Raw genomic sequence first — 26,960 nt, forward strand, 5'->3', positions numbered from 1 at the left:
GTTGTCACCCCTAATTAGAAACTGTGTGTTTGTTTTGTTCTTATTTATCCAAAGTAGGTTGGATTGAAAACTAAATACTGTATTAAAGTTCATTTGTTCAGACACTATATTTAAAATTAAGCACAATTTGTCTTAGATCTGACATTATGATAAATCATAGTTAATTGAAAATAAGAAAAATCCCACCCCCCAATCTGTCTGTTTTGCTGTGAAGGTTCTGAAGCCACCTACTTATCAGCATGGCAGGCCTTGTACTTTTGGATGGATGAAGATTTCAACTCCATTAGCAACTGAAAACATTGAGTTGAAACATTGTTTTGTTGTTCTTCTTGTGAGCCTTCAACTGACTGCAACCCTAAGGTGATTCTATCACACGGTTTTCTTGGCAAAATTTGTTCATGTTTGCCATTGTGTTCCCCTGAGGGTGAGAATGTGACTTTCCTAAGGTTACCCAGTGGGTTTCATGGCTGAGTGGGGATTTGAACTATGTCTTATGAGTCATGGTTCAACTCTCAAATCACTATTTCCTTCCTATCTTTTATTGCCTTTTGTCCCTGGTCCCCACATGAGTAAGAAAAGGAGTGATCTCTGTCTGCAATGATTTCCACCCAGACCACTGACAACAGAATAATATCTAAATGAAAGGTAGCCCCCTGTATGGCTCTTAACATCTTTCCCAGATATGTAAGGCAGTGAAGCTTCAAATGCTTGTATGACATATTTTTTGTGCATTTTGGTTGGCCAATAAAGTTTTTTTTGTGGATTTTGGTTTTTGTTGTAGTTAGTAGCTGAGAATGATCAAACACAGCTTATATACCTAGACCCCAGGTGTTTGTTGTTTAACTGGCCTCAGGGAAATAAAAAGTGTGAAATACTTTCCTACAATATGATTTCAGCCCTTTCCTTATAAATAAAGTTGAGTAAACATTTTACTGTATGTTGATTCATGTGTGGAACGGAAAGGCACAGATAAAACTGCTTGCAAAGATTAAACCTGTTGAACATCTTTAATGTGAGGTATATGACTATACATATTTTATTAGGCTACTTTCAGAATTGAAATTATTGGGGCTTTTGTAGATTCGTTTTGTCATGTATTTCCCCAAGTGTTTTGTTTTTCCAATTTTTAATATCAGGAGTTTCAGTCTCTCGATCTGTATTGTTTCATGGCATTGGATGGGCACTGACTTCAATTCTGATGCAGTTTGATTTTATATTAATTTTATTTCACCTCTCCAAAACTCCTGTTGTGTCATTCTGCCTCCATTTACAGGCATGAGAGGTAGGTTTTATGAGAAATGGTTGGGGGGGGGGCACTGCCATTCTGCCCCTGCTGACTACCGGAGCCTGAAGAGGCATGATAGTTGTGGGAACTGACCATCAGGACCGCAAGTGGCTTTCCCAAGGGTCCGTACCCATAGGCCCCATACCTGGGTATTTTTAACCTGGAGTAACCTGAATTTTTAGGTTTACTCCAGGTTAAACCAAATTAGCCCGAGGCATCACTTGGACACCTCATGCTAATCCTGTAAAAAAAAGAGAGAAGAATTTAGGCCTGTGTAGATGGTTTCTCTATATAATCCAGTTCAAACTGCATTATATGACAATATAGATGAGGCCCCAGTATCATGTTCCTGCAACAGATAGTGGATGAGACTTCTCTCTTCTTTTCTCAGTTTCAGAACTTTACACATTCCTTTTTGTGTAATTTGATGACATTTAGAAAGCAGTATATTATAAACTGATCCAGGCAGGGGTATAATACCCTCTGCCAGCTCCAACTTCCTAGGCGGGGACATGAGAGAAGCCTCCCACAGGATGGCAAAATATCTGGGAGTCACTGGGGCAACGTCCTTGCAGACAGCCAATTCTCTCACATCAGAAGTGACTTGCAGTTTCTCAAGTCACTGTTAACATGGAAAAAAATCTGACTTGTAATATTGATTTACTGTTGGATAAAATGTTGAGAGTAAAAAATTAATGGAAGAGATCAATAGTGTCTTTGATTATTGTTTGCATTTATTAAAAGTTCTGGATCCATTGGAGAAACATTCATTTCCATGTGACATTTGGAAATGCATTCTACTTTCCCTCCCTTTGCTGAGTGTTCTTTTTAGCAGCCCGAAGCAAAGCAACTGACTGGCCTGTGGTGCCAAGAAACATGATTCTTATTCCTCCTGGTTCTCCTATTTTAAGCACTGGCAAGATTGGGTCTTTGCAAATATTGTTACTTGTTTTATTATTTTTGTTGCTGTTGGGGGCTCTATTCAACACTTATGCAACTGCAGAATTAATCTTTCCTATTACAGCTTCTCATACATCAAAAACCTTCTACAGGGCAGTGGGAAAACCTGGAAACAGATTTTGAGTTTCACCTAAGGCCCTTCCAGACAGGTAAAAAATCCATGAGGAATTGGGATTTTAAATCCCACTTCATCTTGGGATGGAGGTCACACTGGCCTAAACCCCAAGGTTTTGCAAGGGGGAGTGTTCAGATACTCACCCCTGCTGATCTCAGATCAGCAGGATTGGACATTTTCACTGCCAGCCTCCCCCTCCCTTCCTCCCATTTTGCCCTGCACTTACTGGGGAGAAGACTTCACAAGGCCTGAAGCCTCCCTCCCTCCCTCCATCCCCCCTCCCTTGTAAGAGCAGAAGGAGGGCTTTGGGTAAGGGAGGGGGGATTTCTCCTTCAAGGTTTTTGGTTGGATCTTCTGTTGGAGGGAGAGAGGCAAAGGCTTCAGGCCTGCATCTGATGAAGGCTCCTGTAAATTGAAAGAGAAATGGGAGCCAGGGAGGGAGTCCAGGCAGGAGGAGGGAAGAAAAACACCCTTTTTTCATGCCTGCAGGGATACACAGGCATGGAAAAATGTGTGTTTCTCAGGAAGAACCAGGTTTAAAGAGCAACCTTGAAACGCGTGTTTTGCTGCCTTTAACCTGATTCCTCCTGCATTTTAGCTAAACATTGTTTAGCCACCCCCCTTTTAACCTGATTTAACCCGGGTTATAATGCATGTGTGGAAGGGCCCCTAGATTTGCAGTGAATAGGTAAAGGAAAGCAAATTCCTATGTTGTGCCACAGTGCTGTGTTTGATTTAGACCTTCATTTGTTGTTCTTACCAAACAAAGGGAGGGATAATTAGAATATAATGTAGCTTTCTATTATACTGAACATTGCATGTAGAATGGTATAACTAGTACAAATAACAATTTTTTTCCATTTCACTGAGAACAGCATATTGCAGGAATTGTACCTACATGTGTCTCTTCTTGAATGAGTTATTCTCATGGAGATAACGTGTCTTTCAGTAGTTCTTGTAAATAATTTTTGCAGGTGCTTATTTTAGGATATTTACTTTGTTCTGCTGTGTGTAATTTAGAGCTGGCTAATCAAACGGCCATTTGTTTGAATTGCTAACACTGAGATGACTGATTGTTCCTGATATTCTGTGCCAGATTTTGCCAGGGCCTTAACACCCATCTGGAAAAGGAACATAATATATGGACTCTGAATTTTAGAAAAAGAAACATGGAACTACTGTAGATAATAAAATTGTGTAAAACAACATATTTTTTTAAATAGTTCTTATTTTACCCATTTAGTCAATGAAACAATTCCTCACCCCCCTCCTATTTCTAATGTAATATCGCTTTGTCATTCGGGGGTTTGTTTCTAATGACATCCATGGATAAAGTGTATCTTTTTATTGTTGGTGAAACAATGAAACATCTGAGAGGACAGGTATTTTTGTCACATAGTCCAAAATGGCTTTTTAGTGCAAGTGATTTATTTGTCCAGTGCATTTATAGGAAGCTTCTGAGAAGCTTAAGATAATGTACACTGCACTGCTTCATCACCTCACAGTATTCTGCTGGTTAGTGTATTGTGCTGCTGTATTCTGCTGTTGCTTATCTTTTGTCATTTGTTGATAATTTTGCCACCTAAAAAGCCTTCTTCATGGGTGACAATACACAATAAAAGTGAAGTTTCCATACATTGAAATGATAATGTGAATAAAATCTGCTAACCCTAATCAAACTTATACCAAATTTCACATCCACATGCTTAAATACAATTCACTATTTTCACATATGCATCATATTCTGGCATACAAGCACTTTTATTTCATTCAAGGTCTCTTAACACAGCAATTCCAGATGTCCTACAGATGTTTTGACTCTTTTTTAAAAAAGAAGGTAGCCCAAAGTTTAGGAATTAGTGGGTTTCTAGTTGTGTTGTGTTAGGGTTGATCTGATTCATATTCCATTTGTCTTGTAACTTGGCTGATGAACATTTTGCTACATTGATGACATCACAATGAGAAAAGAGTCTTGCTTTGATCACATGGTCACATCAGAATTCATTTCAATGCTGTGGTTTCATCAATATTTGTTTGTCAGTAACTTAATAATAATATAATAATAATTTTATTCTTGTTCCCCGCCTCTATCTCCCCGCAGGGACTCAGGGCGACTTACAAATGCAAAACAAGTATACATACAAAAACATCAAATACCGAAAACACACGAATGAAAAATTAAGACATATGATTAAAATCAAACCATTAATAAGACAAAGTTAAAACGCAGCAATAAAACATAAGGATGGGCTGATCAAAATGCACTAAGTGAGACTTGTAAACATGGAGGAAGTAAAAAGTGCTATAAGAACATGGGGGAGAACCCAAAAGTGAGTTGAACCCTGAGGCTATATCGAGAAATTACCAATGCGGATGCAACCTATCAAGGATAACCATTTGTACAAGAATTTAACATTCAAGAGGGTGGTACTTATTCAAAAGCCTGTGTGAACAGCCAAGTTTTCAGGCTTTTCCTAAACCCTTCCAAGGTGGTAGCTAGCCGAATTTCCCTAGGGAGTGTGTTCCAGAGCCGGGGGGCCACCACAGAGAAGGCCCTCTCCTTCGTCCCCATCAACCGTGCTTGTGACAGCGGCGGAAGTGAGAGGAGGGCCTCCCCCGACGAACGAAGAGATTGTGTGGGTGCATAGGGGGATATGCGGTCACAAAGGTAGGTGGGTCCCAAACTGTTCAGGGCTTTGTAGGTCATCACTTGCACTTCGAATTGGGTCCGGAAAATAAATGGCAGCCAGTGGAGCTCCTTAAACAGGGGGGTTGACCGCTCCCTGTAATTTGCTCCAGTTAGAAGCCTGGCTGCCGAACGCTGGACTAACTGAAGTTTCCGGGCTGTCTTCAAGGGCAGCCCCACGTAGAGTGCATTGCAATAATCCAACCTTGAGGTAATTAAGGCATGGACCACCGTAGCCAGATCAGACTTCACAAGGTAAGGTCGCAGCTGGTGCACAAGTTTTAATTGTGCAAAGGCCCTCCTGGCCACCGCCGACACTTGAGCATCAAGCGTCAGTGTTGAGTCCAGAAGGACCCCCAAGCTGCGGACCTGCACCTTCAGGGGGAGTGCGACCCCATCAAGCACAGGTTGCCACCCAATACCCTGATCGGATGTACGACTGACCAGGAGGACCTCTGTCTTGTCGGGATTAAGCTTCAGCTTATTCACCCTCATCCAGCCCATCACAGTGGCCAAGCACTGGTCCAGTATCCGAGGGGCTTCCTTGGATTTTGGTGGAAAAGAGTAGTGGATTTTGGTGGAAAAGAGTGCAAGCAAAGACACAGGACCAAAAGAGTGAAACAGAATATACGTACACATTACAGAGTACAGGACCTGATTCCAAAACCGTACATTTCATAATAGCGACATGTTACAACAATCGCACAGAAGCATTACAAATACATTAATAAGTTATCAAGCTTTCCTAACCACTCTGCTGATATTGTTGGAAAAAGCTCGGTTGTATGCTGATCTGTTTTAGCCAATTAAACTCTATTTTGACAATAATTGACACTGCCATTTTGTGAATGACTGAGACTAGGGACTTTTCTGCACTGGGAAAGGCATTTATGAAGAATAATTTGAAACTTTATGCCCCACCCTTTCAAGGGGTAAGAGTTTCATTCATGGGCGGTTCACGATTATAGAGATACAGTGATTTGAAATTGAGGTCATCTTTTTTAAACACCCTGTAGTCTAAGTGAAGTTTGGATTTTTTTTTTTTAAAAAAACCTGAAAGAAAGAATGTGATAGTTATAAGGCTTAGCAACTTGATCATGTAATTAAGAATTCTAATATTCATATGTGAGAGTTTTATAAACATTGTTGTTTTTTTCAGTATCAGCACATGCCAAAATGCTTCCATACTTGGATAAGTTCCAAAAGTTGCATGAGGGAATGATGTTAAAAAACAGAAAGTAAAAAAATCCCATTGGGAGTAAATATGCATGTGAATCTCCTTTTGGGTTCTGTGGAGTCAGTAAATGTTATAATTGAGTATTGAAAAGCAACTGTCCCAAAATATCTATTTTAGCAACAATACAAGAATGTATGTTAAATTTAACACATATGCACTGTCCTGAAAGTCCCATGCATCCAATGAAGTGTCAGTAAAAGACCTGATGCAAGGAGTATTATGCCTGTGCTGCTCAGTATTTCTGCAACATTCAGTGCAACCTTAAAGACCTTAAAACTTACAAAATAGAATCAAATACAATAAAGCTATCACATTACAAGGGCTTTATCTGTTTGTTTCCCCTAAGTACATGACTGAAAAAAATTAGGACAACAAAGCTTTGGTATTTGCTGGGATTTGGTTCTAGAACAACTGACGAATACCTTTCAGTCAGCAAGTTCAACAACTCAGCAGTTTAACCTGCTGCGCCATTTTATTTATTTTGTGTCAAAAGCATTGCATAACAAATACATTTTAAAATGATGAAAAAAGGAAATCACAAGCAACTAAATAGTTTTAGACGAAAAACGGGCAACAGCAACCGCATTGTCCGTAGCTTTAAACAACTCCTCCTCCGTGCATGAGGCAGGACATTGTGGGCAAGCATATATATATGTGGAATTGTTTGTTCTGCTCCACAGTCACACAAGGTGGAGAATTCCTCCAGGTAGTGCCACCTTGCCAAGTTGTCTTTAGATCTGCCCACTCCACTTCTGAGTCTGTTCAGGGACTTCCTAGTTGCCCATTCTTGGTTTGCCCCTGGAGGAAGACCCTCATGGGGGGCCATCCAGTTAGAATTGCCAGGTTTAGCTACCCAGAGGGACACCCTTGCTGCTGCTGGAGGAACATCAAGAGAAATGGTGGTTCTCATGAAGCCCTTTCCTTGATTTGAGTCTGGTGGGAAGAGGCTGATAGTCATGCAGTGGGTGGCTTTCACAATGTTCAACCTTATTTCTTTTGCAGTTAGCAGCAACTTCCCGTCGCATGTCAGGAGAGGCAATGCCAGCTAACTTGTAGAGTTTATCAACAGGTGTAGGTTTAAGGCATCCTGTGATTATTCTGCATGTTTCGTTTAGTGCTGTGTCCACCTGCTTCGCATGGGCAGACTTTTGCCAGACAGGACAGGCATACTCAGCAGTTGAGAACGACAAGGCCAGGGCTGATGTTCTTATTACTTGTGGGTCTGCACCCCATGTGCTGCCAGTCAGTTTCCGCAGGATGTTGTTGCGTGCAGCTACTTTGTGCTTGGTGTTCATGCAGTGTTTCCTATATGTTAGTGTTCGATCTAAGGTGGCACCAAGATATTTAGGATGGAAACAGTGTTCGAGCTTTTGGCCTTCCCAAATAACTTTCAGTTTCCTGTTGGCTTCATGGTTACGTAGGTGGAAAGCACACTTGTGTCTTGGCAGGGTTAGGCTTCAGGTGGTTCTCTTTGTAGTTGCTGGAGAGATCTTTCAAGGCATTAGTGAGTTGCTTTTCAACTGTTTCAAAATCTTTCACTTGTGTTGTGAGGCCAAGGTCATCAGCATATATAAAGCTCTTTGTGAGTGGTGGTTGTGGCTGATAGTTCGTGAAGATGTTAAATAAGGTCGGGGCAAGAACGGTTCCTTGGGGTAAATCATTCTTTTGCCTCCTCCATCTACTTTTCCTGCCCTGAAACTCCGCATACAAGCTGCGGTTTTCCAGGAGGGTCTGGACAGTTTTTGTAAAGTCAAAGTCCCGGGTAATATGGTAGACTTTATGCAGCATTTTTCTATGTTGCACTGTGTCATAGGCTGCCGTAAGGTCCACAAAAACTGTTCCCGTAATACAGCCTTTCTCATAGCCTTCCTTGATATGCTCAGTCAGATGAAGAATTTGACCTGTACAGTTTTTCCCTGGTCTGTAACCTGCTTGTTGTGCAATAAGCTTGGGTTCGATAACAGGTCCTAGTCGATTTAATAGCATCCTCTCATAGACTTTATATAGATGACATAAGAGGGAGATTGGTCAGTAGTTCCTGGCATTGGAGGCATCTTTACCAGGTTTTAAAATGGCAATGATCTTAGTTTTCCTCCATGCTCTGGGAATCTGTTTGTGTGCCAAGCATTGATTGTAGAATTTCAAAAGCCAGTTTTCAGCTTTGGGGCCCAAGTGTTTGATTTGCTCCATCATCAGGTCATCCAGGCCAGGTGCTTTACCAGTCTTACATCGCTTGATGGCTTCTCTGAGTTCTTTCAGGTTTAGAGGAGAAGACAACTGGTGGGTTTCAAGTTCTGGCTGATTTTCATCTTTATTCTGCTGCAGTTGGTTTTCCCATTTTGAATTAGCTGGTGAGCTATCTGGTCTGGTGTCACGTTTGTGTGTCCATGGTTGACCACAGGATCACTATCCAGGCATCTCAGCAGTTGCCAGGCTTTTCGGCTACTCTTGGACATGTCAAGGTTCTCAAGCAGCTCTATCCAACAGTCTTTCTTAGCATTAGCTAAGGCTGTAGATAGTTTTTGACCTATAGTCCCATCACTGTATGGATTCTCTTGAAATAGTCTAAGATATTCCTGTAGCTGATTTAGCGATTCTTCGTTTAGGCCTGGTAGGCAGCTTGTGCCATCAAGGGCTCCTTCTCAAAGGATTTATGTGTGGCTAAATCTACTCAGTATTATGGCAGAATTGAGTTAATATACAGCAGAATGATTCAAATTATGGTGGAGATTTTCATGTTGGAAGGCATGAGATCATACCAGTACAGTAGAGTCTCACTTATCCAAGCCTCACTTATCCAAGTTTCTGGATTATCCAAGCCATTTTTGTAGTCAATGTTTTCAATACATCATGATATTTTGGTGCTAAATGTATAAATACAGTAATTGCAACATAACATTACTGCGTATTGAACTGCTTTTTCTGTCAAATTTGTTGTAAAGCATGATGTTTTGGTGCTTAATTTGTAAAATCATAACCTAATTTGATGTTTAATAGGCTTTTCCTTAATCCCTCCTTATCATCCAAGATATTCGCTTATCCAAGCTTCTGCTGGCCCGTTTAGCTTGAATAAGTGAGACTCTATTGTATTACCTTTCTCTTCCCTCTCAGTTGCATCCCTTGTTCTCTCCACATGAAAGTTTGTGATGCGGGTCTGCTTTACATGTGTAGGCATCACATATACATTCTACTTCCTTATAATAGGAAGATCAGAAAGCATGTTTTTCACCTGGCTTTTTCTGTACTAGGAAATGGCTGCAATTTTGTGTGTTTTTGAATGACTTCTGTTGTTTGCCAATAGGTTTCCAATCATGAGGAAAACCTTGGGACTTTTTGGGGTTTTTTTGCATTGTGATGAGCTGGAATGTCCTGTGTAACTGATTTAATTATAAAGACTTTCCAAAAATGCACAAAGTCTTTCAAATCTGGAATAAATTTTTAATCTATACGGTAAAGGAAACGTGCCTCTCTAATCCATTTATGGAAAATGTCTAACCTGAACAAACAGAATGCTTTGAAAAATAAAGACAGAGTGTTCCCTCCTAGTATTTCTTGTTCTAAGCTTTGTATTCTTGGAAAATAAAGTCCATTAAGTAGAGAAATATCACCTGAAATACATTTACAGGGTACATACATGTTAAACAAAGCACTGGTGGATTTTAGTACTTTAGAACTAGGGTATCTTTTAGTAGGTCACTGAAACAATGAAAAAATGATCAATTGCCAGATTGGGGTGTGTAATATCAAAATCAAAACTCAGTGAATTTAACATTTCACAAAGTTACTTCTGATCTTCTTCAGTGATATAATTGTATTGTAAAAATATTTAGCCTGGATTCTGTGTCATACTGATGGATGTCACTCTCTGCCACTTGTTGTTTTTATTGATAGGGTGATGGTTGTTCCCTTCTCCTTACTGCTTATCTTGGTGGAGAACAACAGTTACGAGGCAGCAGGCTTGCAAGCACAAGTCCTTGGCCTTAAGGGTAGGAATCTGAGCATGTTGTACTTCAGACACTTGGAGGATATCCCATGCTTCCAGCATGGGGCTGCTGTCTTGTCCCTGAACAACATAGGGAAAGGAGGGGGGAGTAGATCAGGCTTGTGGTCACTCCCCGGCCCACGGTAGATAACCACAGTGCTCCTGGCAATTATGGGTGCTTTCCCTGACATCAGTCCCTGGTGGCGCAATGAATTAAACTCTTGTACTGGCAGGACTGCTGACCTGAAGGTTGTCGGTTCAAATTCAGGGAGCATGTGGATGAGCTCCTTCTGTCAGCTCCAGCTCCCCATGCAGAGACATGAGAGAAGCTTTCCACAAGCTTTTTACTGGATGTTTGGTAAAACATCAAACATCTGGGCGTCCCCTGGGCAACGTCATTGCAGACAGCCAATTCTCTCACACCAGAAGCAACTTGCAGTTTCTCACATTGCTCCTGACATGAAAAAAATAGCTCTCAAGAGTTCTGCAACAGAGATAGTGGAAGAAAAACTAAGGTGACAGGGTAAATGTAACAATCCAGGTCATAGCATGGCAAATGTTTGTATTTTACAGAAGCACAAGAATTGTCAGTTTTATGGAATAAACCTTGACAGATGGTAGTTGTTCGACAACATTAACACCTCAAGTAGCATTTACAGCCAAATCATTCAGCCCCTGTACACACCTCCACTATGGTATTTAGGCTAGCAGAATGATTACTTCCTCTTCTTTTTCTCACTTTTATCAGTCTTGCATATATACTGTCTCTCTCTCCTTGTCTCCCTCTCCTTCTTCAAATCAAATGGGATATATTGCCTGATATTTCTATTTCCCTGATCCTTCTTTTCTTTAATCTGCTTTTTCTTACTTGGATGAGCTAGTTTAGCCCCATGCTAAGGAAAGTTGGGGAATATTCTGGATTAGACATGCACTTCGGGCATCGTGTGGAGGGCAGACCAGTTCCAATGTCACCTGGACTGCAACCCACATGGGCTGACATTCCCATCCCCTTTTCCCTGCACTCATCAACATAAGGAAAAGGGGACAGATTGGGTCTGTGGTCACTCCTGTTGCCACTGTAGATTGCCACAGAGTTCCTTGCTATTGTGGGTGCTTTTGCTGACAGCAGTAGCTGTTGGGAGTTCTGCAGCCATCTAGCAGCAGAGAACGTAAAGCAAAGTGACAGAGCAACCAGCCCAATTTGGTTTTGGCTCAGCTGGACCACACAGACTCTGTCCTGCCACCGCTGTCACCTGTGGATTAAGCATTTAAATGCTTCCTTAGCTTCTGGGGACAATCTGCACCATTTCTATTACAGACAAATTGTGGAACAATTAGCAGGTAGATAAGCCATATGTCTCACTGACGGTTTTTCAGTCATTGCCATGCAGAAGTTGCCCAGAGCTCAAGTGGAGAGAGTTGGAGCAAAAGAAGTGGAAATGGCAGCAACAATACAGCCCTGCTCCCCCCCCCCCACCACAAACAGCTTTATAAACCATAGTTTGACATGGCAAAGTACATTTAATAAAAGGTGGAAGTAAAAGCTTCTGAACTTTTCTTAATTTTTGTTTGATATGTGGTGAAAGGGGCATGAAAGAGGAGATTAAGCTCATTTTCATCTTAGTATGCATGATGTTAGAATGTGACAATTTTGTCCTGAAATCTGTAGTCCACTTTGGGAATTTGATTGATGTGTTAGGAATAAAATATTATACATAATAATAATAATAATAATAATAATAATAATAATAATAATAATAATAATAATAACAACTTTATTTTTATACCCCGCCCCATCTCCCCGAAGGGACTCGGGGCGGCTTACATGGGGCCTTGCCCGATAAAACAATCAAATATCAAAACACAGCAATAAAACAATTATCCAATAAAAACATCAATATTAGTAAAAACAATCGTTAAAATCGACATGAAACATACAATATTAAAACAGGAGACTAATTCATAGAACCCAGGCAAAGTGCAGAAAGTGCCGAAATGGGCCTAAATGGGGAAGGTAATTTCACAGTTGAAATGGACAAAAGTGCAATATAACATTGGCAACACCTCAAGAATGGGTCTATTATAAAATGGGAAGATAGATCAATTAATCAATTCATGAGATAATTGACTGATTTTCATTTACATTGTCTTTTCTCCAAATGAGTTGAAGTATCACATATGGCCTTCCTTCTTCATCTGCTTTACTGTTGGATTAGGAATAGTAGTTTCCTCTTTTGGAAAGAGGGAAACTGATTCAGTTTAAGAGAGAGATTCTTTTCTATAGCTTATAGGGGAATATATTGAATTTCTTGCTTATTCCTCTGAAACCAACTTAAATTAAGCAATTCAAATTAATTCAAAATATATAACTGAAAGGTTTACTATTTATGTTCAGACTCACACAAAAGGGCTTAATCATTTATAACTGTACAGAACAAATGGCAGTATTATGGGATAACTGCTTTGTAGTTCTGCAAGGATTTCCCAAAAGAACATGACTATTGAAGACAAAAATGTCTCTGTCATATGACATAACTTTGTAAAGAAGCCCTTTCTTTCCCATGGTAGCTAGACATCATTTCCTTGGAGCCTAGAAACACAACATGAGGAGAATAGTTCATGACTATTACTATACATATGCTACAACATATTCATAAGTATCTTGGCTAGCCACTCATATTTTAATTATATATAATATGGCAAAGTACTTTTTTGTTTGTGTGGAGGTTCTATGTTATGAGAGCACAAAAAATCAACACATTTTTTCTGTGGCAACAATTACTTTGGCAGGTCAGATTACTTCTTTGTTCACCTCTGATTTTTTTTGCTTTTGCGTTGCGAAGTCCAGAACTATCCACTGTGTGTTAGGTGTGCGCAAGATGTTTTCCCTTCAAGATACTGTTATATTCTTCTGTACTACTGACTGCATTTACTGGGGGGGTGAAATCTCTTTCCCTGGCAATATGCCTCTTGTTTTCAGCACTAGGGTGTATATATTAATGACCCCTTCAGAAAAATGAGGTTGCACCATCACTTTACTATGTCCTTCCTCCCCTCATTTTAGTTTTGTTAGCTTTCTAACAGCACCTCGAAATACATCAACAAAATTGGTTGAAGAACACTATCCTCTTTTGTCTTCTGTATTTAATGTAGTGCTCATAGTTGAAACACCAGATGTTCTGTGACATTAAAAGCAGTCCTGAAAAATCCCCAAACAGTGTTATATTTAAGCCAGAAGCATGAAGCTATGAAAGTACAGCAAAAAACAAAAACAAAAAACAAAAGAGCCTGTAGGCAAGCTGAAGCTGCTTCATGGAATGCTTCTGAGAAATCTCCCCTTGTCCTAGGTTAATTTCTTCTTTTGCTTATACTTTTAATTCTCTGCAGTTTAGAATACTACATAATGGATAGAAATGTTCTTGCAGTGGAAGATGCAAATTTACAAAAGCAAAGAAACACTGTTTGTGTATAGGAATAAGTAAAAAGAGATGTATTTGTGAAAGGATTTGTAGAAGGAAAGATGTACTTTTCATTCATGGAGGTAATTTTGTGTTCTAGAGATATGTCGTATAGGATTATTTTAGTTCTTAAGTTGGAAATGATACTACCAAAATTTGATCATGTCCAAATCTTTCTAGTAGATTTTGAGTTCTACCTAGGGATAACACATGGTAAATGGCACTGGATTTTAGCAAAATCTAAAAGCCAGTGGGGAGGAATATTGAGTCTGGGGCCATTTCAGACTTAGCTTGTACATCTAACTCTTCACATTCACTTGAGCTGTGGGTAAACATTGCTCCATTTGAAGTCTCCTAGCACAGTAAGTTTCTTCTTTTTCTTTTTGCACTGGCTTAGAACTCAGCCCTCCAGAGCAGATTTCCAGGGTCATGTGAACAGGGGCTGAAGAAGACAGAGGAAATGGTCCCCTTCTTATTTTCATGGACAAAAGATACTCCTTCAGTGGATTCACTATAGATTAAACATAAGAATTTTCATTCTCTACTGCTTTGAATTGTCTGACCTAACAACCTATGCTATACTATGCAGTTTACTGTGTTGTCTTAAAAATATTTTTCTTTTCTTCCAAAAAGGATATACTTCATTTCAGTTCCCTATCACCATCCAGTGTATTGCCAAGTTTCTAGCCCTTTTTACTAATTTTTTTTTAAAAAAATCAATAGCATGAAAAACCCTTTACTATCCATATATATGTTCCTTATCCCCTAGTTTTCTCTTCTCAGAATGATCTTTTCTCTTCTTTTGATGGAAAGACCCAATGTTTGTGTTGTGAATTTTCCCTACAGGAAGTTAGTGAAATTGCAAATCCATTAGACATTTTTAAAGGCTTTGGACCTTTCCCCCTCAAATATCTTTTTGTTGCTCATGTCAGTCTTTCAAATGTTCGCCATTTTAAAGCCATTTTAGTGTAATTGTATCTTAATTGCTTTTAAGGTATATGTTGTAATGTTTTACTCATGTTTTAGTTTACTATGTCTTATTGGATTTTTTTTACTATTTTCATCTTGATGCTTAATTCTTTGTTGTAAGTTTACTGTTGTTACTGTGCATTATCTTGTATTATTTTGCTGTGTTTGTATTCATTTGAGGCATTGAATGTTTGCCTTTTTGTTTTCTGTTTGTAAACCGCCCTCAGTCCCTTTGGAGGGAGAGGGTGGTCTAGAAATAAATTATTATTATTTTATTGTATGACACAGCAAACAAGATAGATATGCTGGATTTCGTTTCACAAAATCACAAGTCGAACACTTCCCAAGTGTCTAGGACTGTGTGATGTATTTTCGGATGATGCGCGCAGATCCCAGTAGGGTGGCCTTTTGCAGTTGGCAGATCGTGATTTTGTCAATGTCTGTTGTTTCCAAATGCCGGCTGAGATCTTTTGGCACGGCACCCAGTGTGCCCATCACCACCGGGACCACCTGCACTGGTTTCTGCCAGGGTCTTTGAAGTTCAATCTTGAGGTCCTGATAGCGGCTGAGTTTTTCCTGTTGTTTTTCGTCAATGCTACCTGGGATGGCAACATCAATGATCCAAACCTTTTTCTTTTCCACAACTGTGATGTCTGGTGTGTTGTGTTCCAGAACTTAGTCAGCCTGGATTCGGAAGTCCCACAGTATCTTTGTGTGCTCATTTTCCAATACTTTTGCAGGTTTGTGATCCCACCAGTTCTTTACTGCTGGCAGGTGGTAATTGAAGCATAAGTTCCAATGAATCATTTGGGCCACATAGTTTGTAGTCTGTCTGTGCAATTTTCTTATAGCAACTGAGGATATGATCAATGGTTTCGTCGGTTTCCTTGCAGAGTCTGCATTTTGGGTCATCAGCTGATTTTTCGATCTTGGCCTTAATAGCATTTGTTCTGATGGCTTGCTCCTGGGCTGCAAGGATCAGGCCTTCTGTCTCCTTCTTCAGGGTCCCATTTGTGAGCCAGAGCCAGGTCTTATCCTTATCAGCTTTTCCTTCAATTTTGTCAAGGAACTTTCCATGCAATGTTTTGTTGTGCCAGCTGTCAGCTCTAGTTTGTAATGCAGATTTCTTGTACTGGTTTTTTGTCTGCTGTGCTTTGAGGAGTTTCTGATTTTTGACTTCAATCAAAGCAGGTTCTTCACTTTGCTTTACATACTCTGCCAGGGCATGTTCTTCTTCTTTAACTGCTTGTTTTACTTGTAAGAGTCCTCTGCCCCCTGATATTCTAGGCAGATATAGCTGGTCAACATCACTGCCGGGGTGCAGTCAATGATGAATGGCCATAAGTTTTCTTCTTTTTCTGTCCAGATTGTCCAGTTCCATTTGTGTCCAGTTTATGATGCCAGAAGTATATCTTATGACAGGTATGGCCCAGGTGTTTATGGCCTTGATGGTGTTGCCTCCATTGAGCTTGCTTTTGAGAATTTTTCTGACCCTTTGTGTGTATTCTTTACTGACCACAGTCTTCACATGTTCGTGCTTGATGTTGTCCAGCTGTAATATGCCCAGATATTTATAGGCCTCTGGCTGGTGACACTTTATTGTTTGGCCATTAGGCATATTTATGCCCTCACTGTCAATGATTTTTCCCTTCTTCAATGCCACTGTCGAACATTTGTCCAAACCAAACTCCATGCTGACATCAGTGCTAAAAATTCAGACAGTGTTAGTCAGAGACTGGATTTCAGTTTCCGTTTTCCCATACAGCTTCAGGTCATCCATGTACATCAGATGCAAAATTTTGTGAGATTTCTTAGATGTTTGATAGCCGAGATTTGTTTTTTGTAAGATTGTTGACAGAGGGATCATGCAATAATGACAAGCAGAGGGGACAATGAGTCTCCCTGGAAAATTCCTCTTCTGATGTTGACAAGTCCATAGCTTTCATTTCCAACAAACAGTTCAGTTTTCCAGTGCTCCATCATGTTTTCAATAAAGGTACCAATGTTTTTACTAATCCCGATGGCATCCAGGCACTTGATGATCCAGCTGTGTGGGAGGCCTTTTTGTAGTCAATCCACGTCATGTAAAGATTAGCTTTTTGGCTTTTACAGTTCTCCAGAATCATTTTGTCAATTAATAACTGGTCTTTTGTGCCCCTGCTTTTCCGTTTGTTGCCTTTCTGTTCATCTGGCAAGATGTTTTTTTCTTCAAGATAGTCTTGATGCTATGATGCTAATCAGTAGTTTAAACATAGTGGGCAGACATGTTATTGGCCTGTAATTTCCTGGTGCTGCTCCTTTTGCTGGATCCTTTTGGATCAGGTATTTGCTTCCAGTTGTTAGCCATTCACTGATACTTCCTTTCTGCAGCATCTCATTGAATTGTTGAGCCATTTTTCCATGTAAACTAATCAGATGTTTGAGCCAAAATCCATGAAGTTGATCACTACCAGGCGATGTCCAGTTCTTGACTTTTTGCACTCGTTTGCTGATAATTTCAGTTGTTACTTCCATCTGTTCCATTTTGTTCTGTGAGAATTTTCCTTCAAACTCCTTTATCCACCCAGCGTTTTTGTTGTAGTTCTTATTATTTTCCCAAAGTTCTTTCCAGAACTTTGTTGTTGCAGTTTTCTCTGGCTTTATGGTTACTGTGTCTGTTGTTTGGTTCAGACTCTGGTAGAACCATCTTTGGTCTGATTGAAACAGTTGATTTTGTCTGTATTGGATGATTCTGGCTTCATATCTTTCAATTTTTCTGGCTGTTGCTGTAATTTGTTCTTTCACAATTTCCAAAGCTTCTTCAATTTTTCTGGTGTTCAGCCAGTACCTTCTGATCAGGTATTGCTTGATTTTGTCATTCTTCAGTTTCTTCTCTTTCATATTTTTGAGGTTACTTGCGTCTGATCTAAGTTTCTTGATTTTTAGCTCTAGTCTGACCTTCCACTTTGGTTTTCCAGTCGATTTTCTTTGGGTCTGTCTTGGTTGTAGGAGCCCAAGCTCTTCTGTTACTATCACTGCTGCACTGGTTTGTTTGTTCAATTGATGTGATCTGGACAGTGGAGAGTACTGCATTCACATCTTTCATGACAGGCGCCAGGTGTCTCTTGGGCACTGTTTTTAGAGTTGGGAGCCGCTTTCTTATTGCATTTGCTGCAGCATGAGCCATGATCTTATTCTCAAGCTCTTGTTGTCTTGCTGTCAAGGTTCCTGGTGGTTCAACAGGTGTTCCAAGTGATGGTTCTTCAAATTCTTGCAAAATCTCCACACTTTCTTCTGGTTCAATCTGTTCCACCATTCCAAGTGTTGATGGAGTCTCTGCTGCTGTCTGTGCTGTGGTCTGATGGTGTCACGACCCAGGCTACAGAGCACCAATAACCATACGCAGAGGCCAGATTCTATCTAATATCTTTATTAAGGAAATATATAAGATTAATAAAAATAAATGTAAAAGTTAGTTCAGAAGCAGACCTTTCAGGAAAGGTCAAAATTAGTCCAAAAAAGCAATGTCCAATATGAAATATTATGTTCCAAAGTTGTAATCCAATAACCGAAACACTCACTTTGCCAGGCAAAGTGAGGGGAGATGACAAGGTCCTTTAGTCCATAAACTTGAGCAAGGCTAGGAAATAACTTGATACTTGAAGCAAGGCTTAAAACGTGGAACAAGGTAACAAGGAACAAGAACAAGGTCCGTGGAATAACTTGGTAAAATCCGTGATACAAGGCAAGGTATAGTCCTGGAAAACAAGCAAGGTCCGTAGGTAAACAAAGGCTGGAAACTGGAGCGAAGGCTGGAAAGCAGGGCAAGGCTTGAGCAGGAACGAGGCTTGAAACGGAGCGCGCTGTCCAGACACAACTCGCTCCGGAGGCTGACGAATTGACTCCGCGAAGTTACTACGCGGGTAAAACACCTATATAGAGTCTAACTTTCTCGCCGAAGCAGTTCTCTGGGAACCAGAAACGAAAGCTAAACTCTGGGACCAGATGTTTGACTCCCTAAAGATTCTCACGGAAAGCAGTCTTAATTGGCTACATTCTTAGCTGCAATTCTAGCACTCCTGCGCGAAGCTGCTTCCAAACCCCTCTGTTGTTTACAAAACTCACGGCGCAAGAACACGGGAGATGTGGGCTCTGGGTTTGTTTGACATACTTCTGGGACACAACTTTCTTGCAGGTGCAAGGTTCCCAGATCTGCCTGGGAAAGATCTGGCTGAGAAGATTCCAGTTCTGACTGGGAAGGTAAAAAACCCAAGTTTTCTTCTTCATCAGGGATTACAATGTCCTGAGCAGGACTACAAGGCCCATGGGTCATCACACTATCCCCCTCCTCATGGCCCCTCCCAAACTGGGGCCCTCTCCCCGAGGCGCGAGGTCGCGGCTTGGCGGGATAGGTCTGATGAAAGCGACGGGTTAGATCAGGAGCATGGACTGTGGAGGCGTCTTCCCAAGAGCGTTCCTCAGGGCCAAAACCCACCCAGTCAATGAGATATTGTAGGCGGCGGCGGTGAAAGCGAGAATCCAAAATGTCCTCAACCTCGAACTCCTCCTCCCCATTCATCAAAACAGGAGGGGGGGCCGGTTGGTCTGTATCAGGACGCACACCATCCGCCGGAAGGAGCAGGGAACGGTGAAACACTGGGTGGATGCGCATTGAACGCGGAAGTTGGAGTTTGAAAGTCACGGGGTTTAATTGCGCCACCACTGGATAGGGGCCAATGAAACGGGCATCTAACTTCCGGCAAGGGCGGTGGGAGGGCAGAAAGCGAGTGGACAGAAAAACCCGATCTCCTACCTTGATTTCGGGGCCCGGCTGGCGATGTTTGTCAGCGTGGCGTTTATAGTCCTCCTTGGCTTGGTCTAGTTGCTGGAGCAAAAGTTGTTGTACCGCTGTGAGTTCCTGCAGCCAATCCTCTGCTGCGGGAACTTCTGAAGTTTCAATGACAGGGGGAAAGAAACGTGGATGGAAGCCGTAGTTTGCAAAGAACGGCGTTTCTTTTGTAGAAGCTTGAACTCCATTGTTATAGGCAAACTCTGACAGTGGTAACAGAGAAGCCCAATTGTCCTGTTGGTAGTTTACATAACAGCGAAGATACTGCTCCAAAGTGGCATTGGTGCGCTCCGTTTGCCCATCTGTTTGGGGATGATGAGCTGAAGATAAGCGAGAGTCTATGCCCAATAGTTTTTGTAGTGCCTTCCAAAAACGAGAGGTGAATTGAGATCCACGGTCTGTGACTAAACTCTTGGGCAATCCATGTAGTCTGAAAACATGTTGAAGGAATAGATCTGCAGTCTCTTTGGCCGTGGGAAGACCTTCACAGGGAATGAAATGGGCTAACTTGGTGAAAAGGTCCACCACCACTAGGATCGTGGTGAATCCACAGGAAGGTGGTAGGTCAGTGATGAAATCCGCAGAAATTATTTCCCATGGCCGAGATGGGGTAGGAAGGGGATGCAGAAGCCCTGAGGGCTTCTCCCTTCTTATCTTGGAGCGCTGGCATACTGGGCAGGTGTTGACATATTTTTCCACATCTTTGCGGATCTTGGGCCACCAAAAATCCCTTAGGATCAGATGCATGGTTTTAAATAGTCCGAAATGCCCTGCTGGTTTGCAGTCATGACACAGACGAAGCGCTTTCTCCCTGCCCGGTCCGGGTGGGATATAAACATGATTTCTATAGCATAGCAGTCCATCTTTAAGCGAAAAGGGAAAATGCAGACCTTGGCGAAGTTGGTCCTGCGCCCAGGCATCTGCTTGCTGACTAGCCCTGATTTCTTGAGCACAGATGGGTCCTGGAGTAGAGGAAGTTGAACCAATGGGAGTGGATTTGGTGTTCCCCACTGTGAGCGTGGCAAAGTTCTCGGGTTGTAGTAATTGGAATTCAAAGGTCTCCTTGCGTCCTGCAGCGTATTCCGGTTTACGTGACAGGGCGTCTGCTTGCTTGGTTTGGGCTGGGGTCACATAATGAATCTGGAAGTTAAAACGTTCAAAGAACAAAGCCCAATGTTACTGCCTCTGATTTAGTTTGCGGGCAGTTCTTAGATGTTCTAGATTTCGATGATCAGTGTGGACTTCAATGGGAAATTTGGCCCCTTCTAGCCAATGTCTCCAAGTTTCAAAGGCTGCCTTTATGGCCAGTAGTTCCTTTTCCCAAATGGTGTAATTTCTCTCTGGTGTGGTTAGTTGACGGGAGTAAAAGGCACAGGGATGAAGGTGGTCTCCCACCGGTTGTAAGAGTACAGCCCCAATTGCCACATCAGAGGCGTCCGCTTGCACAACAAAAGGGGTTCCAGGATCTGGGTGCTGTAGAATTGGCTGGGACGTGAATAATTTCTTTAGTTGCTGGAACCCTTTCTCTGCTTGATCAGTCCAGCGGAAGGGCTGTTTTCCACGGATGCAGCTAGTGATTGGGTCAGACCAGCGGGCAAAATCTGGAATGAACTTGCGGTAATAGTTCGCGAACCCCAAGAAACGCTGCACCTCTTTCTTGTTAGTTGGCGCCCGCCATTCCAATACTGCTGAAACCTTGGCTGGATCCATGGAGAGCCCTAGAGGCGAGATACGGTAACCAAGGAAATCTACCTCTTGTAGATCAAAAGCGCATTTTTCCAACTTGGCATAAAGTCCATGATCCCGCAATCGTTGTAACACCATTTTGACGTGGTTCTCATGTTCTGATTGTGATCTAGAAAACACCAAAAAATCGTCCAGGTAGATTATCAAGAACCTATCTAGATAGTCCTGAAAAATGTCATTGACAAAATGCTGGAACGTTGCGGGAGCTCCGCATAATCCAAAATTCATAACTCGGGACTCGAATAATCCGAATTTGGTCTGGAAGGCGGTCTTCCACTCGTCCCCTTCTCTGATGCGAACTAAGTTGTAAGCCCCCCGAAGATCCAGCTTGGTGTAAACCTTGGCTCCTCGAAGCCGATCCAGTAGATCCGAGATTAAGGGTAGGGGATAGCTGTTCCGCTTGGTGATATTGTTCAATGCTCTGTAGTCCACCACCAAGCGTAGTTCCCCTGACTTCTTCTTCACAAACATCACTGGGGAGGCGGCTGGGGATTGAGAGGGTCTAATGAATCCCTTACGAAGGTTTGTCTCTATGAATTCCCTGAGAGCTTCTTGCTCTGGTTCAGTCAGGGAGTATAGGTGCCCTCGCGGGATCGGGGCCCCCTCCACCAGGTCAATGGCACAGTCATAAGGTCTATGTGGGGGTAATTTCTCGGCTTCCTTTTCATTGAATACATCCCAATACTCGGAGTACTTCTTGGGCAGGGTGATGATGGGCTCGGTGTCTGTGGCATGGCAGACCTTGGCTACAAGGCAATGGTTTTGGCAGTACTGTGAAGCAAACTGCAGTTCTCTGTTGGACCAGGAGATGCTTGGGTCGTGGAGAGTCAGCCATGGAATTCCCAAAATCACAGGGAAATGGGGAACCTCGGTAACAAAGAAGGAAATCTCTTCCATATGTTCCCTTATCCACATCCTGGTGGGTTCCGACCACTGACTTACGGGGCCCGTCTTGAGGGGGCGGCCGTCTATGGCTTGCACCACACGGGCATTCTTGAAATCATGATATTGTAATCCCAGAGAGTCGGCATACTCTCTATCAATGAAATTGTTGGTGGCTCCGGAGTCTATCATGGCGTGGATCATGACGGGTCCCCTTTTTGCTGACCATAAGGTGACCACGAGAAGGAACAGGACCCCGGTTGGCGGCTCTTGAACGGGTTTTTTGACCGGGTTGGCGAGCCTCTCTACGCCCGGTCGTTGGCTTCCCCCGCCGGCTGTGTGCCAGCCGGCTCAGACGCCTTCGTCTCCGTGGAGGACGCCGCCGCAAGACGGGCAGCGGGCTTCCCTTTGGCTGGGCACTCTCTGGCGAAGTGGCCCCCGTTCCCGCAGTACCAACAGAGGTTTAAGCGTTGACGACGGGCCTTCTCGGCGGCATCTAATCTGGGACGCACGTTGCCCAACTGCATCGGCACCTCCTCGCTTCCTCTGGGGTATGGGGTTGGTGGTGGGGGTCTCCACACTGGACGTGGCTGAACGCTGGCGGGAGCGGGGGGTTTTGCCCCAGCTCTACCGCTCTGGCCTCGAACCCACTGTTTCCTGTTGGCAATCATGACTTCAGCCCGTAAACATTGATCAATGAGTGCTTCGAGGGTCTGGGGAGGATCCACCTTGGAGATTTCCTCCAGCATTTCGATGTTGAGACCCTCCCGGAATTGTCCTCTGAGGGCTACATCATTCCAGCCGGTGTTGTGGGCCAGCACTCGGAACTCGGCTATGTACTGAGACATAGGTCTGTCTCCTTGGAAGAGGCGACGGAGTTTGTGACCGGCTGCCTCCAAATTGTCCTCGATTCCCCAAGTCTCTTTAAGGTGGTCCAAGAAGCGTTGCGCGTATCTTAGGTGTGGAGAGGCTTGGTCGAACAGTGCCGTCGCCCAGTTGGCCGCTGGCCCGTCTAGAAGACTGTAAACCCATGCCACCTTGATGTCTTCTTGGGGAAATTCGGCAGCACGGGCCTCTAGATAAGCTTGGCATTGGCGACGGAAAACATGAACCTTAGAAGCTTCTCCAGTAAACTTGGTTGGCAACGCCATGGCCGGTAGACGGATTCCGCGTTCCTTCAAACCTTTTATTTCTCCATCCTGGGCATTGAGCTTATCACGGATTCGATCCACCTCATCCTTGTCGATGGTGTAGGTAATCGGCTGGCCGCTCGGCCCAGGTACGGTTCCGGTAGACATTCTGGCCGAGGTTAATTGGTGCTTAGGGTGGCGGAGTCAAACTGTCACGACCCAGGCTACAGAGCACCAATAACCATACGCAGAGGCCAGATTCTATCTAATATCTTTATTAAGGAAATATATAAGATTAATAAAAATAAATGTAAAAGTTAGTTCAGAAGCAGACCTTTCAGGAAAGGTCAAAATTAGTCCAAAAAAGCAATGTCCAATATGAAATATTATGTTCCAAAGTTGTAATCCAATAACCGAAACACTCACTTTGCCAGGCAAAGTGAGGGGAGATGACAAGGTCCTTTAGTCCATAAACTTGAGCAAGGCTAGGAAATAACTTGATACTTGAAGCAAGGCTTAAAACGTGGAACAAGGTAACAAGGAACAAGAACAAGGTCCGTGGAATAACTTGGTAAAATCCGTGATACAAGGCAAGGTATAGTCCTGGAAAACAAGCAAGGTCCGTAGGTAAACAAAGGCTGGAAACTGGAGCGAAGGCTGGAAAGCAGGGCAAGGCTTGAGCAGGAACGAGGCTTGAAACGGAGCGCGCTGTCCAGACACAACTCGCTCCGGAGGCTGACGAATTGACTCCGCGAAGTTACTACGCGGGTAAAACACCTATATAGAGTCTAACTTTCTCGCCGAAGCAGTTCTCTGGGAACCAGAAACGAAAGCTAAACTCTGGGACCAGATGTTTGACTCCCTAAAGATTCTCACGGAAAGCAGTCTTAATTGGCTACATTCTTAGCTGCAATTCTAGCACTCCTGCGCGAAGCTGCTTCCAAACCCCTCTGTTGTTTACAAAACTCACGGCGCAAGAACACGGGAGATGTGGGCTCTGGGTTTGTTTGACATACTTCTGGGACACAACTTTCTTGCAGGTGCAAGGTTCCCAGATCTGCCTGGGAAAGATCTGGCTGAGAAGATTCCAGTTCTGACTGGGAAGGTAAAAAAACCCAAGTTTTCTTCTTCATCAGGGATTACAATGTCCTGAGCAGGACTACAAGGCCCATGGGTCATCACAGATGGTAATTTGCTTTGCAGATTTTCTGGATTTCTTCGAGTTCAACTTCACTGAACACTTTGTTTCTGATTATGAATTATGATTATGAATCTTCATTGGTCAGCCAGTCGGGGTAGTTACACTATCACCAGCACAGCCCTCAGTCATCATCATCATCATCATCATCATCATCATCATCATAATTATTATTTCAAGCACTAGTTTAAAACATAGACCTTTGGGAAACATTACAGGGCATTAATTTGTCTTATACTAGTTCTCTTATTATGGTTTTCAGCAAATATTTGTAATGTATGGTTTTGGTTATCAGTAGTTTTAAGTTAGATAGCCAATTTGTTGTAGTGGTTTGAGTCATCAAGTAGAACTCTGGGACACTAGAATTAGAATCCCTGTTTAGCCATAGAAAATTTTTGGAGGATATTGGGCAAGTCATACTCTATCAGAGGAAGACAATGGCAAAATCATCTGAAGAAACATTTCCACAAAATTGGAAATTACATGAAGTTACACAAACATTATTTTTCTTTAGAGTCTGCACTAAGAGTATGAAGAGCAGGCTTCAAATCCCTGCTTGGCTGTGGAAACTAACTGGGCAAACCATGGGTAAGTCACACTCAGAGGGAGGCAGTGGTAAAGGTCTTTCCAAAAATCCTCCAATGAAAGGATTGCATCTGGAGTGATGTCACAGAAGATGAACATTCTAAGAATACCCAGTTTGACAGCTATTTCTACAATACAGTGCAGGGCATCATTTCTTTTAGCCTAAGCCATTTTGGGGTACTGTTTTGAGCTAGCACACATGAATCATGTCTTATGTGCAACCAAACCTTTGTAATCCTACCATCTGTATGAATGGTTAAAGCACTATTTCCGAAAACATGTTAGAATCTGGGGCTAAACCAAAGAAGTCACTTATAAGGACTTCACCCGACAAATCAGATGTCTTAACTTCAGAGGACAGAAGCAGACCTAACTCCAAACTTGCAGAAGCTTTTGAGGTGGCAGAAAAAAAACTAGGTGAGCCAATTTGAATCAGTACTTGACTGTCTTGTGGTAGGAGCAGTGAGCTGCTAACTGAAGCAGTATAAGCTATGGCAGTATATTTATTTATTATATTTATAACAACCTTGTGAGATAGGTTAAGATGAGAGATAGCAACTGAGCCAGAATCAGCCACGGAGCTTCAAGGCTGACCTGGGATTTTTATTTTGGTCTCTCCTTGGTCCTTGTCCAGCAGACCAGCCCATTACTGGAGATAGCATAGTTGTTGAACTTCAGATTTTGACAGTGTTCAAAACCTTAAATGATCTGGCATTTCTTTATTTAAGTGAGAAACCTGAAGGCTCAGAACACAAATACACACCTGTCAAAGGACTGAGGTCTGTCGGAGAACCTCCATTCTTTGTGGGGGCAGTATAGTCTAATATGTGTGGTAATGCAAAGGGGGCTTTTCAGCTGTGGCATTTCAGTTGTAGAATATACTCCACTTGGAGTTCCTATTGCCAGTGCTGGATTTGGGACAAAGGAGGCCCTCTACAAGTTAAGTTATGAGGTCTTTGATTTAGACCCTCAAAGAGGTAGGCCAGGTAGACCTACACTGCCTGCTTTGTGGCACACTCCCATAGACTATCAACTGTATCATTATGTGTGGAATAGCTCCAAACAGAGCACGTTCAAATTTAGAATTGTACCACATCAGCAAAACCCATTGTATAAAAGATTTTTGGGCAGGAAGTTGGTTCTCCCTGGCCAATGGAGCCCTGTGCTTAATCACATCTAAGCACAATGGTCAATCTGGCACTGCTTATTGCCAATAACCCTGGCTTCATTTTAGCATTATGTGAAAGCATGGCTTTTAATTAAAGCCTTTGAGCCTACTTGGAGTTCCACAGCCCATGGTGGAAAAGGCCCTCTCCCAAGTCCTCACACACCATACTTTGAGACAGAGAGATTGGTCTCCGCTGTTGATCTTAAAGCTCACATTGCCATGTAAAAGGAGATATGATCTCTCAAATAATGTAGACCCAAGCTATGTTGGGGCTTAAGAGCTAAAATCCTTGTTTTGAATTATGTGTGTTAATGTATTGGTAGAAAATAGAGTTATTCACTGGGCTTCTCTCCAGCCTCAGTTAATTATCTAGCCACAGCATTATGGACTCACTAAAAATTCTGAAGATTCCAAAACAGTTTTCAAATAGTTATTTTTCTTTTCTGTACAATGTAGAACATTGAATGTCAATCCATGCTTTTGTCTTTTTCAAGATAAACCTTTGCAGTATGTTTTGAAACAGGCTGCTCTTGACACTTAGTTCAATTTCACTTGGTAGAGAAAAAAGTTAAGTTTTGTGCTGTTGAAAGCTAAAAACTTATTTAATTTTTTTGTAAATTGGTTAGCAATTTGGTTTTGGGACCAAGTCATTGCCTTGGTTTTACTTTGGGCCTTATTTGGCTTTAAACCTTTATGCCACTAGGGTCTGCTTTCCCTATATGAGATCACTT

At 42.3% G+C, this 26,960-nt stretch overlaps 1 protein-coding gene across 12 annotated transcripts in view; it reads left to right on the forward strand.

The window, feature by feature from the left end:
* Positions 1 to 26,960, forward strand: part of pde10a (phosphodiesterase 10A) — a 360,355-nt gene that overhangs the window by 228,822 nt on the left and 104,573 nt on the right. The window contains exon 1 of one of the 12 annotated variants that reach the window (XM_062976343.1): positions 24,474 to 25,478. The exons of the other annotated variants lie outside the window; for them this stretch is intronic. Within the exon in view, the coding sequence (XP_062832413.1) occupies positions 25,340 to 25,478 (139 nt within the window). The 5' untranslated portion in view covers positions 24,474 to 25,339. Of the gene's footprint in view, positions 1 to 24,473; positions 25,479 to 26,960 lie in introns of those variants that run through there. 12 annotated transcript variants of the gene reach the window in all.

Source organism: Anolis carolinensis, chromosome 1 (genome assembly GCF_035594765.1).
Source record: "Anolis carolinensis isolate JA03-04 chromosome 1, rAnoCar3.1.pri, whole genome shotgun sequence".
Classification (NCBI taxonomy): domain Eukaryota; kingdom Metazoa; phylum Chordata; class Lepidosauria; order Squamata; family Dactyloidae; genus Anolis; species Anolis carolinensis.